Below are 14,855 nucleotides of genomic sequence, written 5' to 3' on the forward strand. Positions count from 1 at the left end.
CTGAACACATGATTTTGAGGAGCAACAGATACTAAAACTAAAAATTAGAAGTTAAAAAAACATAATTAATAAATGCCTAAAGTTTAGGTAGAGATTGTATAATGACAGTTATCATTATAAATATTTCCAGTGGTTTTAATTAAAGACATTACTCAATGTTTAATGGGGAGAAACTAATGAAGAAAATTGGTACAAGCTCAAATATGAAAGCCATCTTTTCAAGATGTGTCTCTATTTAGTCTGAGTGAAAAGCTGTAACCAGTTATATAGGTCAAAGGTTCAAGGGAAAAGGTATTTTATGTTTTTTACAGAGGGTATCCAGGGAGTTGGTGGGAAGCCACAACTTCTGTTTCACAAACATCATCAGCCCATGAAGTCGTTGCTGATCTCTTTTCCTTCTTTTTTCCACTGGAAACTTAATCCCTAGCTTTCCTGTGTCAAAGAATTAACCTACTTCTACTTGAAGTAGAAGGTCCATAAAATAGAATGGAGCATTTGAATCATTTTAACCGAATCAGTTTTGGAAAGAACACACTATAAGAAGAAACGAGAGACAGGGCACACCTTTATTCTATACACACTGTACACTGTGAGTACCACTGATTAGAATACATGGTACATTTTGCATTAAATCCTGAGCAGTAATTGGTGGAAATTAAAGAAGGAAAAGGAGAAAAACTTCTGCTTTAAAAAATGTATATATGTGTACACACACATAATTATTACCCATAACCATACTATCAACTTATTTAAAATCAACTAAAATGTACATACACTAATCATAGTGTAATCAAATTTAGTACCTAATGTTTAGCAGACATGAACATATCCTTTTAAAGATTTTGCAAAATAGTTTAGGTATATGAAATGGAGGAAATAAAATCAACTGAGAACACATTGATAATCAGAGGAGAAACAGAGCTAACAGAGATTCGATATCTGAAAGAGAGGTTAGCTATAGATGGATTTAGAGTAAAAAAGGCTGCTTTCTTGAACACATGGCCATGCAAAGAAATTCTTAATAGCTGCTATTACTTCTGCAAATGCCTCTAGGTGGTATTGTGGGCCCATGGAATTGTTGCTTGGGCTACAGGAGACTGGAAAACATCAGACAACATACATATAACACAATTAAATTACCTGTCCAAGCCTCTAGCACCTGACTTACCTGTGTGCAGTAGGAGAAAGGTTTTCTGCAAGCTGGGTTACACTGCCGAATAGCAGCAGGGCGTGCCTGAAGGGAGCAGCCTCCTACAAAGGAAATCCCACCATCATTTACAGATTTTTCTAGGATAAATATTCACTTCTTTTCCTCTCTGGCACTGGCTACCTTGTAACAGTATTATTTTTTAAAAAATCTGTTTGCTGACAGTGTGTCTCAGTTATATTTTGTTGATTATTCTAGGAAGGGCTGTTTGAGATGGGGGCTCTGCTAACAGAAGTTGTTTACAGTTGAGATTTTATACCTGTGTATTGGCCAGGTGATTCTATCATATGGCTTCACCAGAGGGCAAAGCCTGTGAGTGTCAGGATCACTAAAAGAATTGATGAAATCTCAGTTGAAGTTCAGGAGCAGAAAATATATACGCTCAAAGATCTATCTACATAGTTTTTTTCCAGCTCCCAAACTAGGCACTAGACCAATTCCCAACAACCAAACACTAAAAGAATGCCGCTAGTCCATTCATGAGACCACAATATTAAACATTTTGGTAACATTTTAAACATATTTCAGCCAGAATATACACACATATATGCACACATGCAGAGTCACATAAAGATTGCCACACATATTTTTAAGAGCAAATGTATACACTCCAGCAGGGATAATCATACATCTGACACTAGTACTTGTAGGTCCTTATTAAAATAGCTTTGAGTAACTAGATGGAATAATATCTCTGTAATCTAAAAATCATTTATATATTAGTCATGCCTTCCTGGATTCAAGGTATCAGCAAAGAAGTTGACATATTATTCAAGGGCACCATTGAAGCTACATTTACATACCAATGGTTGCATTTATAGGTTCTAGTCTCTGCATTATTGTAATTGTCAACCAATTATATAGTATATAAACAAAACCTAACCAATTATGATTTTGTAACTAGAGAAAGTTTTGTGCTTAAGGCAGTGTAGGGAATGTTGTATCTACATTTTTCTGAAGAATGAAACAGCTAAAATCTGTTACTTGAAAAATAATTTCCACAAGAAAAAAAAAAAAAAACAACAGGATCCAGAATGAGCAGGTCGGTGTGAAATTGATCATGTGTTAGTGGCAGTAACCACACAGCCTTGTCACTGCCAACAGAGTTTGGAAGTGGTGTTTTTTCCTCCTTAAACCAGGGATCTCCACCATGCAGTGTGTATACTCCATGGGGAGAGGATCACCTGGGAGCCAGGAAAAACATGTTAGAATTTGTATATTTTAGCCAACTTTTAAAATTTTAACAATGAAATTAAGCTGTGATAATACTTAGCAGGTGACACTGGTAACCTGAACTCATTCATCAGGTGGCCCTGGGATGTACACTGGGCACGAGGTACTCCACTCACAGACTCTGATAGTGGAACCCTCACTGATTGGTTAACTCTCAGCATACTGCAGCAAGTGATGCTTTCTGTGTTCCTGGTTAGGCAGATTTACAGTATATTTAGCTTCAATAATAACTTACACAATGGGCAGGTCACTTAAATGGTTGTATGGAAAAACTATGGATTAAAGGGACAACCAATAATGAAAAAAACAAGTAAACTAGAAAAAGGTGAAGCAGACAACCTTTCTATCCTGATAGAAAAATTGAGATTCTTCTATTCTGACAAGCTCTTAGTCAGCCATAGCACCAAGTAAAAAGAATGACAATTTGATTTTCCTTCATAAGAAGGCATCGAAACAAACCCCTTTAAAATGATTGAGAAGACTATTTGTAGAATTTAATTGCATTCACTGTCATGAATGAGGAACACTTCCTTCAATATAGAGTCAGATATTAAATAATAATCAAGGCTACAACATTGTTAAAAAATGAAGCTTTCAGTACATGAATATAAGCATCTATAATTTACAGGAAAATGTTTTAAATCATTAATATATTTTAGCTTTTATTATATCTTTACCAACTCTTTTAATTTCAATTTCTGTATATGTTTCATAACATGAAACTTTAGCACAGTAGTATGGGATTTTAGAATATTTTGAGGTCTGTTCTCAAATATTTTAGGATATTTTGAGGTCTGTTCTTTTACTGAAAAGGTACATCTTGGAGAGGGAGGTGGGAGGGGGGTTCATATTTGGGAACACATGTAAGAATTAAAGATTTTAAAATTTTAAAAAAATAAATAAAATAAAATTTTAGAGATCACTGTTTTAAACCAACATCTGTGTCTTTCCGTTTTTGTCTTAGATCATGATATTCAAAGAAATTTTATTATGTATCAACTGATGCTGAAGCTGAAACTCCAATATTTTGGCCTCCTGATGTGAAGAACTGACTCCTTGGAAAAGACCCTGATGCTGGGAAAGATTGAAGGTAGGAGGAGAAGGGGATGGCAGAGGATGAGATAGTTGGATGGCATCACCGACTCAGTGGACATGAGTTTGAGTCAACTCTGGGAGTTGGTGATGGACAGGGAAGCCTGGAGTGCTGCAGTCCATGGGGTCACAAAGAGTCGGACACAACTGAGCGACTGAACTGAACTGAACTACTTCTTTGTCTGATATACTGTGTGTGTGTATGCTCAGTCAGTCATATCTAACTCTTTGTGACTCCATGGACTGTAGCCCACTAGGCTCCTCTGTCCATGGAATTCTCCAGGCAAGAATACTGAAATAGCTTGCCATTTCCTTATCTAGGGGATCTTCCCGACTCAGGGATTGAACCCCTGTCTCCTACGGCTCCTGCACTGGCAGGAGAATTCTTTACAGTTGTGCCAGCCGGGTAGCCCGTCTGATATATTATGGGACTTCATATAGAACTGTTTGCTTTCTAAGATGTAAAGATCTAATGGCAACTTGCCATGAAGCTCATCTAAGTCCACTCCCCAGTTTTCCCTTGCTTATAATTTTTAAGCTAATTCTTCTCACCAACAGCAACACTCAGAGATCTTTCCGAAGTGCCCACATGAATCTTAGGCAGGAATACCTGTGACGTTAATGCCATCTGAACGTTGGCACCACACAGTTCGTTCATTATTGTTCCAAAGACTTGCTTTCCATGTGTAGTGATAACATTTACCTCCTGCAAGTAAATATGATAACAGCGGTTCTATTATGCCTCAGTCAAAGTGGAATAAGCATTGATCAATCAAGGCTGAGAGTTGAAAAGTGCTCTTGGTACCTGTACAAGGGCGTGTTTCTAGAATCTGCTGGGGACAGCTGTCTTGGTTCTCAAAAGACTGAATTATAAATGTCCTTGACCTAGATTGGCGACCCAGAGTCTCGAAGCTTCTTCCATCAATGCAGGTCAGCTCACATGTGCTCCACTCTGACCATTCTGTTAAATGGCAGTCTCCTGGAGGGTCATGCAGCACAGAGCAGAGGAAACAGTGTGAAAACTGGCCCCTGACCCCATTTACACACACAGGCTTCACAGTGGGAGATGTGTGGTGCCACAGTGACCAGGTGCATTCCAGAAACTACAAATTCTATGCTGACAAATTCTCTAATTAGAAAGCACTGGGAGTGAGGAAGTAATTTATGGTTTAATCTAGTTGAATGAAAAGCGCCAAGCACTATACTGCCATTATTTTGCCTCAAATCATGGAAGTTTTATCTAGAGAGCACTAGTGTCTACTAGTGACAATAAAATTTTTAAAAGGAAGTGTAAAGATTACAGCAGCTCAGTTTTTAAAGAGCATCATAACATCATAAAATGGATGTTCATAGAAATTATATAAAGGAAAGAAGTAGAGTAGCTTTAAACTTAAAGAATGTTTCATTTAACAATCCAAACATGCAAAAAAATTTTTTGTATATATATATATATATATGTCAATATATATGAATGTATGTATATACACATATATGTTTCATGCCACATTATAAGACTACATAAGGAAATATTTAGCCACCTTAAGCTCCTGCCATACAAGGTTAAGTTTTGTTATTAGGATTAAAATAAACTCATAAATCTTATGTAACTAAGAATAACCTTTACAATTACATAGAACTTGCTTGTTTTAACAGAGTGCTTTCATGAACTTTTAGCTTTACTTGTCACCACCATGTCATCAGCCAGGGTTCATTACTCATGGATTCAGTGAATGTTTTTTGAATGCTGGCAATGTGCTTGGTGCGGTCAGGTATTATTAACACATTTTCTAGATGGAGCAACCACTGCTCAAAGTGACAGGAGTATATGTCCCAGGCAAAATGCCAGTGTCGTGATAGTGACAAGATTCTAACTTAGCTCTTACATTTCCAGTCCAGTGCTTCCCCGTGACCCGCCCCGCCAGCCTACTTTGCCTCTATAGAAGCTGTTAGGTATATTCCAAAGTGATAACCAACGACACGTGGATTAAAGTTAGTTACAAACTTCAACTTGGATGAGAGAGAACTCCAAAAAACAGAAAAATAAGTAAAAGGGTCACCATGGAAGGCACTCCCAATCATCTAAAATTGCCTACCTGGGCAAGGCACTGAACATGGCTGTTTCAAGATGCTGTCTTGAAAGGGCACCTCTCTACACAGTGCATCGTCTACACGTACAGTCCAGGGAGATATTGAACCGTTGTGGACCACACAGGAGAAGCTGCGGGTCTGGACTCCTTCCCCACAGTCTCCACCCTGTCAGAGGAAAGGATGCTGTCAGCATTACCCAAATCAGGAACATCTCAGAGTTTTAGCTCCCACCACCTTTTGGGCAAAAGAAACCAAAAAAACAAAACAAACACAGTTGCATATTTCTTTAGCTTCCTCCTTTTGAGAGTTATCTTTCTGTTGTTGACAATAAGGCATCCCTGAGCAATTCTTTTAGAGCTGACAGAGCAACTGAAGCAGAAATGCAAATTTATGCCTTGGAATTTATGCACTCAGAATATGATGATTCATTCTGGAACTCAGCCAGGATTGACTGAAAAAGAAAAACAATACCTAATTTGTCTAGGTGTATGTGATAAAGTGGCCTAATCTATAACCACTCCCCAAAAGAGCATGTGCAACCACAGCGTGTACATTTCTCTTTTGCTTTGCTTGTTTTTCTTTTGTAGGGAATTCAGTACTTTCTCATGTGGATTAGATTGGGGTTTCCAGTAAAACGCTGATTTCCTCATAATGCTTTCTGTGCTGAATATTATTCTTTGAAGACATTTTATACAAATCCTACTCAGATTTTTCTGGCCAATTAGAAAAAAAAATGTGCAGTGTCTCACAGAAACAGGAGCTTTGTGGTTATCTAGCTCAACCATCTGCCTGATGAAAGACTTCCTACTCTAACATTTTTAGCAGATACTCACAAGGTGAGTATTATCTCCTCAGTTTTAGTCAGGTACTCATATTTCAAAAAGAAGTCCATTGGTTATTTGGATAACTGTAGAGGGTAGTTTTGTGTGTATGTGTGTGTGTGTGTTTTGTTTTGTTTTGTTTTTTGGTTTTTTTTTTGCATAAGTGCCTTAGAAAACAGAGCCCAAGGCAAAGCTTCTATACTAAGGAGGTGAAATCCCAGGGGTGCAAGGGTGAGGCTGAGAGAGCGATCGCAGGTGCAGAGGAAAAGCAAATATAAGGTAGTGTGTTGTCAACTGGCCTCAACTTCATAGTAAACACAGCTGGTTTCTTGGTCAATCACAACATTGTTTAGACAGGCCACACGGATCATCCAAGATGAGGTGGCAGGAAAAAGGGAGAGGCATTTTTATGCCAGCTCCTCCATGGATCCAGTTCTCATTGATCAACTTTCATCCCAGGGAGTATTAACTCCCCTATACTTCCAAAGAGTATTACTCAGCTCCTACTAAGCCAAAAAATAGGTGGAAGACCAAGAGTTTCTATGATTACTTCTGGTATAGATGGAGAGAGAGAGAAAGAACATTTGCATGGACTCTGTTGCTGCACACAAGGAGGCTACATGCTACAACCCATTATTAGGAGATAGCTGGACAACTGGGCTCTGCATTGGGAAACTGAGTTTCAGCTCCTCCTTATTCCTCCCTCTCACCACAGGACTCAGAAACTACATTGCTAGAACTTGGACCTTCTGTGGCTCTAGCAGCAGCAGGATTGAAGAGGGACATGGTGGGCAGCTAAAGCAGTCATGACAGTGCTCCTGAGTGTGGAGCAGGTGACTCAGAGGCTGATGGGCCTGCTGAGCACCAGCCAGGTCAAGGCACAGTGGCAGCAGCTGCTAAGTATCAAGGGCAGTGGATGGGCTGCCGGATGTGCAGGATGGTAGAGGCTGCTGAGAAAAATTCTTTCAGATTCAAAGTTATACTGGCAAAAAAAAAAAAAAAAGGTGCAACTTGGCGGAGGTCTAAGTTACAGCAACTTAGAGACTGAATCATCTGAGCAGACACACAAACTGGGACCATCACATCTTTTTCCATAGATGTTTTAACAAGAATTGTGCTTTGCTTATCTAAGATGGCAATCCCCACACTTGCTATCTCAATACCTCATAACCGTTCTAACCATTGTGAAATGGTTAAAAAAATGTGCCCTGTGCACTGAACCCAAGTGCACTTTTTTTTTTCTGAGAAACGGAGTTTCAAAATCAATTCACAATATATTCATCCAAACCAAATGTTCTAGTAAATATTTATACACCAAAGCTGAAAATAACTAGCATAAGTTAAATGTGGGTTTGGGGGAGGGTTCTTTCTGTAACTTTTGTCCATTGTATGGCCAAATTGCCTAAGGTATGTTTCATAGTAGAGTGTCAAAGTTCATGAACTTGGAGTCTGAAGATGTCTGAAGCATGTCTGAAATTTGAAGTTACTGCTCTCTAGAACCTCAGGTAACTGGAGATGCAATTGATTAGAGAGCTTTTTTTTGACATTCCAGGAGATGAAGTGTGCAGAAAGGAAGGGAAACTAGTCAACATAAGGGAGCATTTTCAAAACCAAGACAAACAATAATGTTTCTAGTATGTATCCATGTTCCACCTTAATCTCTTATACCTTTGACAACAACAGCCACAGTATGAGGAGAAATCAGTCGCAGAATGATAATTTCATTCATAAAGTAAGCATTCATCCAGTCTCACTCATGAGACTTTACACACCAGGACTTGAAAACAGAGACAGGCTTCTTAGAACAAGGTGGTCAACAGTGAGCATTCTGTCACTAAGTCTCTGCTCTCCAGGTCATTAACGGACTTCCTGTCCACTCTGCATCAGCATCACCAGATGTGGATCAGCAGGTGGTGCTAATGCTCATAATCAGAGTTTTAATCAAACCTATAATAACAACCTCAATTTATTGAGCTCTAAATTTATGTCAGGTACTATGCTCAGCCCTACATATGACTTGTCTAATCGTTAACAAAACCCCCAGCAAAACATGTACTACTTCTCCTCCTGTGATATATATAAATAAACGGAGTTTGGAGAGTTTGAAAACCTGGCAAAAAGTACAGAGTAAGGAACTGGAAAAAATCTTGACCAAAATTAAGCCTGCAAAGATGCTGATAATAGGGGGACGCATGTGAGTTTGGGAAATTAAGAGGCATAAGGGAACTCTCTGCTCAGTTTTTTGGTATACTTAAAATTACTTAAAAAAAAAAAATACAGTCTAGAGACTTCCTAATAGTCCAGGGGGTAAGACACCACTTTTCAATGCAGGGGGCACAAGTTCAATCCCTGGTCGGGGAACTAAGGTCCCACATGCTGCAGGGTACAGCCAACAATTAAACAAAAACAATTAAAAACACTCAAGTATCTTTAAATAAATAAAAATAAAAGTCTACTGATATATATTTAAATAATAAATACAAAATATGTGTGTGTCTATAAATATACATAAATGTAAAATGGTGAATCTAGCGAAGAGTAGGCAGTGGCACCCCACTCCAGTGTTCTTGCCTGGAGAATCCCAGGGACGGAGGAGCCTGGTGAGCTGCCGTCTATGGAGCTGCACAGAGTCAGACACAACTGAGTGACTTCACTTTCACTTTTCACTTTTATGCATTGGAGAAGGAAATGGCAACCCACTCCAGTGTTCTTGCCTGGAGAATCCCAGGGACAGAGGAGCCTGGTGAGCTGCCGTCTATGGGGCTGCACAGAGTCAGACACAACTGAGTGACTTCACTTTCACTTTTCACTTTTATGCATTGGAGAAGGAAATGGCAACCCACTCCAGTATTCTTGCCTGGAGAATCCCAGGAATGGGGGAGCCTGGTGGGCTGCCGTCTATGGGGTCTCAAAGAGTTGGACACGACTGATGTGACTTAGCAGCAGCAGCAGCAGCAGTGAAGAGTAGAGGGTGTCACTTCATGTTATTCTACTTTTCAAAATGAGAAGTTCTGAGAAATACTAAGGAATAGGTGAATAAGTCTACAAAATAATATTTAAGAATATATAAAATAAAATCTAAAAAGATTAGACCTGAGAGACTCCAGAGTCTGAGCTCTGAAACAGATTTTGCAACATATGTGTGGATATGTGTTACCAGCTAAGAAACTTGGAAGGAGTTAGGAAACCCTGAAAAAAAATGGAGCCTGAGGATAAACACTTTCGTTTGCAAGTCTCTTTCCACAGATGATGGTGACAGAATTGGCATATCCACCATGCCCTGGGCAAGCTCCTCTGTTTGGGGTTTGATCCACTTGATAGCAATCAGACACTTCAAGATCACAACCACCACCTTCAGTGAATAAGTCTGCAACCCACATTGGGCAGGTCAGGATATCACGGAACAAGGAGAAGCAGAAGGACAGCTGTGAGAGAGGTGCACTTGCTTTGTATGTGGAGGTTCATGTGTATTTTGATCAGTAATTTCCCAAACTCAGTTTACATAGATGAGTAAGAAAAGGGGACTCATTGAAAATGTCTTGTGTTATGTATCTCACAAAGCATTCAAAATCAGGCTTCAGGAAGAACAGGAATGCAGTTCAAACTCAGCAAAAATTCAAATATCATCAAGATTCTCTTTCTCTTTTGCCTCTGAGTTATTGACTTTATCTATTATATAAGGTGGGAATATGTGACAGCAAAGAGTTTTTGAATATAATATCTTTGAACAGCTTCAATTACATTCCAAATTATTGGGAAAGAACGCTGTTGGTCTCCTGCAGGTAAGGTGCTCACACAGGACTAATTAATACAGACATGTTTTCTGAGAGCTTTGCCTGGATTGAGGCTAACTCCAGTTTTCCCCTGACTGGAAATGTCAGTGAATGGAATGACCTCATCTAGAAACCTAAGGCACCTTTGAAATCTCTGGATACCCCTGCTCTCATGGTCTCCAGAGCCCCTGTGTCTGGGTATCTCCATCAGATACCACAACCCCTTCTCCCCACCTCCACAAGAACTGCTATAGAGAATGTTCACAACCCACCACTCCGGCCCCTGTGGTTCTGGCTAAAGTTCAGTATGTGACAGCAAAATCTCAGACATTACATTTGACATTTCCCCTGCACATTCCTAGGAGACAAACTGGCAGATTTGTCTATTTAAAAAAAAAAAAAAAAAGCTCTTGATACCCAGGAAGATAAAAGGAAAAGTATTGGGTTGGTCAAAAAGTTCACCTGGGATTTTCTGTAACATCTTATAGAAAAACCCAAATGAAATTTTTGGCCATCTCAATACAAAAGAACAAGTGAGGTATAGTAGCAGCTGTATGGCTGGTGAGACAGAGTATGGAGTTTGTCCCCCATCCTTCCCTTCTTCTTCCTGTCTTTTCTCTTCCTTCTCCTGCAATGAGTTCCTAAATTCTTTGAATCTGTTTTCTCTACTCTCTCAACAATTGTTAGGAGATATCTTCCTTCCATTTCTTATTTGTAATACTAAGCAATACTGAAAAAACTGTTGAAGGTTTAGGAAAGAGAGTTTTGGACTAAGTACACATTAGAACTGCCGTATGACCCAGCAATCCCACTGCTGGGCATACACACCGAGGAAACCAGAATAGAAAGAGACACATGTACCCCAATGTTCATCACAGCACTGTTTATAATAGCCAGGACATGGAAACAACCTAGATGTCTATCAGCAGATGAATGGATAAGAAAGCTGTGGTACATATATACAATGGAGTATTACTCAGCCATTAAAAAGAATACATTTGAATCAGTTCTAATGAGATGGATGAAACTGGAGCCGATTATACAGAGTGAAGTAAGCCAGAAAGAAAAACACCAATACAGTATACTAACACATATATATGGAATTTAGAAAGATGGCAATGATGACCCTGTATGCGAGACAGCAAAAGAGACACAGATGTGTAGAGCAGACTTTTGGACTCAGAGGGAGAGGGAGAGGGTGGGATGATTTGGGAGAATGGCATTGAAACATGTATACTATCATGTAAGAAACGAATCGCCAGTCTATGTTTGATGCAGGATACAGGATGCTTGGGGCTGGTGCACGGGGATGATCCAGAGAGATGATATGGGGTGGGAGGTGGGAGGGGGGTTCATGTTTGGGAACTCATGTACACCCGTGGTGGATTCATGTCAATGTATGGCAAAACCAATACAGTATTGTAAAGTAAAATAAAGTAAAAATAAAAATTAAAAAAATATAATTAAAAAAAGCCATTAGGTTACTATTGAATTAATTGGTATGGTATCTTATTTTCCGTAAAAAGGAGACTGAACAAATGTAGCATACATTTTTATTCCTCTGAGACTTATTAAAATACATGGGCATTTAACTTCTGCAAGATAATGATGCTGTACAACAATGTCATCCTGACAGGAACACTATGAGAATACTCTGCAGATATCTTAATGCATAATCAAAATTATTGTTATCTAATTAAATCTGCCTTGGAATACGAACTGAAGGATAAACTAGTAAAACAAGAAAATAGAGAAAAATCAATGTGCTTTTTTCTTACACAAGAAACCAGGGAGAAAATGCCACAGAGCATCATTGCTGACCCAGCAAAAGCTCTGGGTATGTGATATATTATGATGTTACTAGGCATTTATATTTCAGGTCAATAAAAAGCAATCATTGAGGAAAATGTAGTAACCTTGGTTTGTGTAATAATGTTAAAATATATCTTTCATACACTTTTGATTTTCTGCCCACATGCAAGATTTTGTCTAAGCCTAAAAGTGCTTTTAAAGAAATACAGTCTACGACAAGTTGTGCATTTCTATAGTATCAGGGTTTTGCCTAATTGCATAACGCTTTGATATTTCCAACAAACCAAGAAGATAGAGAATTCTTTAAGATACTAAAAAGATTGAAAGTCCCCTGATCCAACTTAATACAATAGTTGATAACGATGGGCATTTATTTTCCTAGCAGTATCACTCTGTATGAAGTTAAGTCATTTGGTTCTTTTTCCCATGCTCTCTATGGTAGAAAAATACACTGTGCCAGGCCCCTGGTGCTGTGAAGTTTGTTTTATCACCTTGTAGGTTTCAATAGACAAGTACTTTGGACAGACTGAGAAACATTTCTTTAAATGCCATTATATGACTTACCTCCAATTTACATGCAGACCAGTTGCTGAGGACCCAGCTGTAGCAGGGGGTCATTGGGCAGGTTTTGTGCTGGGTAAGCTCTGTGGGACATGGCCGGCCTTCTCCTTGGGTTGGCATAAGGATAAATCGAGTCCGGCTCCTTTGACCTGAAATGAGAAAGACAATGTCAACTTTTCCGTTAGAGTTTGGCTAAAAAAGGAATTAAAGAATAGAATGTTGCCATATATACAAAAGTCTTCACTAAAACACGCTGAACTTTGTCATGTCCAGGTTTCAGTTATTTTGCTATTTTAATTTAGGTTTCCATGGAGATACAGGTTATCCAAGGTCTGCATATGCTTGTGGATCTGAAACGCTGTCTTCTACTTCAGCCATCCTATATCCAAACTCTGTACCGTTACGACACTGACTGATCCCGGAAACACTGGCAGAATGTCAATTCATTTAATAAATATTTCTTTATTAAGCTCTAGAATAACCAAAACATCCTGCCATGTGCTAGGGGGTGCAGTGATAAAACATCCCTATGTACCTCCTGCCTTCACAAACCTTACATTCTAGGCTAGGATCACCAATATTAAGCAAAAATGAAAGTGAAGTCGCTCAGTCATGTCTGACTCTTTGCGACCCGTGGACTGTAGCCCACCAAGCTCCTCCGTCCATGGGATTCTCCAGGCAAGAATACTGGAGTGGGTTGCCATTTCCTCATTAAGCAAAAAGAGAACGGTATTTCCTATGTTAGGTTCTAAATCACAAGTGAGCTAGAAAATTGCACATAATCCAAATTACCCTAGAAAATTCCCTAGGAAGATGCCAAGATTGCTCTAGAAAATTCCCTAGTGTGGTTCAAATAGTGTCACTCCATTAATTCAACATGACCAGTTTTCCTAGAGTTTAGGGCCAATTTCTCTTTTTCACTGAATATCAGATAAAGTTGTTAACTTGTATGAAGAAGCCATGATGGTTGAAAACATTTTTTTCAAATACTGGTATTCCACTTCCTAATGAGAGGAAATTGGTTAATAAGAATGGTTCAGGAAAGAGCAGGACTCTCATGTCATCTTATACCCACTGCTAGGCATCAGGTTATAAACTCACTAATAGGAATAATGGATGGAATGTAAATGTTTCGTGCTCCTGCTCTCTCTCCCACTCACTCTTGTCTTTACTCATTTGCTACTGATGAACTATGGTATGCACATAGTTTCCTTAATATTAGTTATCTGTGAATCCAATGCCCTTCCACTGTTGTTATAAAATTAATTATGTGATTATATTTGTGATAAATGTGAAAGGAAAAACAGAAGGTTCTCCGAGAGCATGTTATGGGGATGCCACGCAGTCTGTGAAAGAATCAGAGAATATTTCCTTGAGCAGTTGAGCTTTAAACAGAAATCTGAAGGAATAAGTCAGACATGATGTACAGAGAGTGGCCCACTGACCCGCAGAAGAAAGAGCATGTGAATAGGTCATGAGATACAAAGGAGAAGGACAGGTGTGAGGACCTAACAGAAGGCCAGTGTGGCTGGACAGAGAGAGCAAGGAACAGAATAGACCGAGGGAATACTGTTAAAGCTATTAAAAGTGAGAATCAAAGATTATACATTTATATTTTAAGAGAAATGGGAAGATAGCAATGACTTCACTTCTGCATAGAATTTACTTGAAAACCTAAGGTAAGCATGATTCTCAGATATCCTCAAGTTCAGGGAGAAGTAAGGGGAACTAACAGTCAGTGGACTACCTCTTAGCGGTCACCATAATATTATCATAGATATGGTGGAAAACTAACTCTCTTTAAGACGATCCTTGAAGAAAACTAGGGCATTCTCATCACTGGATTCTAAATTCCGTGAGGCCCGAGATTCTGTCCCTAACATGAGACTCCCTATATATTAAGCACTAATTGAATATTTGTTTAATTCATATTTTTATAAACTGTCTCTATGATATTATCTGGTGTGCAAACATGTGTGATGCTATTGCTAAGCAGTTTTCTAAAAACTTATATACTGACTCACTGAACAGTCATAACAATCCTAGAGGAAAATTCTGTTATTGTCACATATTATCGACAAGGACATTGCAGCACAGAGTTTGTCACTTCTTTAAGGTCAAAAACATAGTCAGTTGCAGAACAGGATTCAAACTCAGGAAGTTTTGCTACAGAGGTGACTGTATTAGCCAAGATGCTAATGCAAGAGAACATCACGGTGAGGAAAGGACTGATCTAGGTCTTGTATGGGAAACACAAAAGAAACTTGA

General features: G+C 38.9%; 1 protein-coding gene across 1 annotated transcript in view; it reads right to left on the bottom strand.

Moving 5' to 3' along the window:
- The window catches only part of THSD7B (thrombospondin type 1 domain containing 7B), a 910,123-nt gene that overhangs the window by 16,295 nt on the left and 878,973 nt on the right, over positions 1-14,855 (bottom strand). The window contains exons 20-24 of the mRNA XM_068968986.1: positions 12,591-12,736; positions 5,626-5,785; positions 4,338-4,511; positions 4,143-4,238; positions 1,169-1,251 (exon numbers count right to left, since the gene is read on the bottom strand). Of these exons, the coding sequence (XP_068825087.1) occupies positions 1,169-1,251; positions 4,143-4,238; positions 4,338-4,511; positions 5,626-5,785; positions 12,591-12,736 (659 nt within the window). The remainder of the gene's footprint in view (positions 1-1,168; positions 1,252-4,142; positions 4,239-4,337; positions 4,512-5,625; positions 5,786-12,590; positions 12,737-14,855) is intronic.

Source organism: Capricornis sumatraensis, chromosome 3 (genome assembly GCF_032405125.1).
Source record: "Capricornis sumatraensis isolate serow.1 chromosome 3, serow.2, whole genome shotgun sequence".
NCBI lineage: Eukaryota > Metazoa > Chordata > Mammalia > Artiodactyla > Bovidae > Capricornis > Capricornis sumatraensis.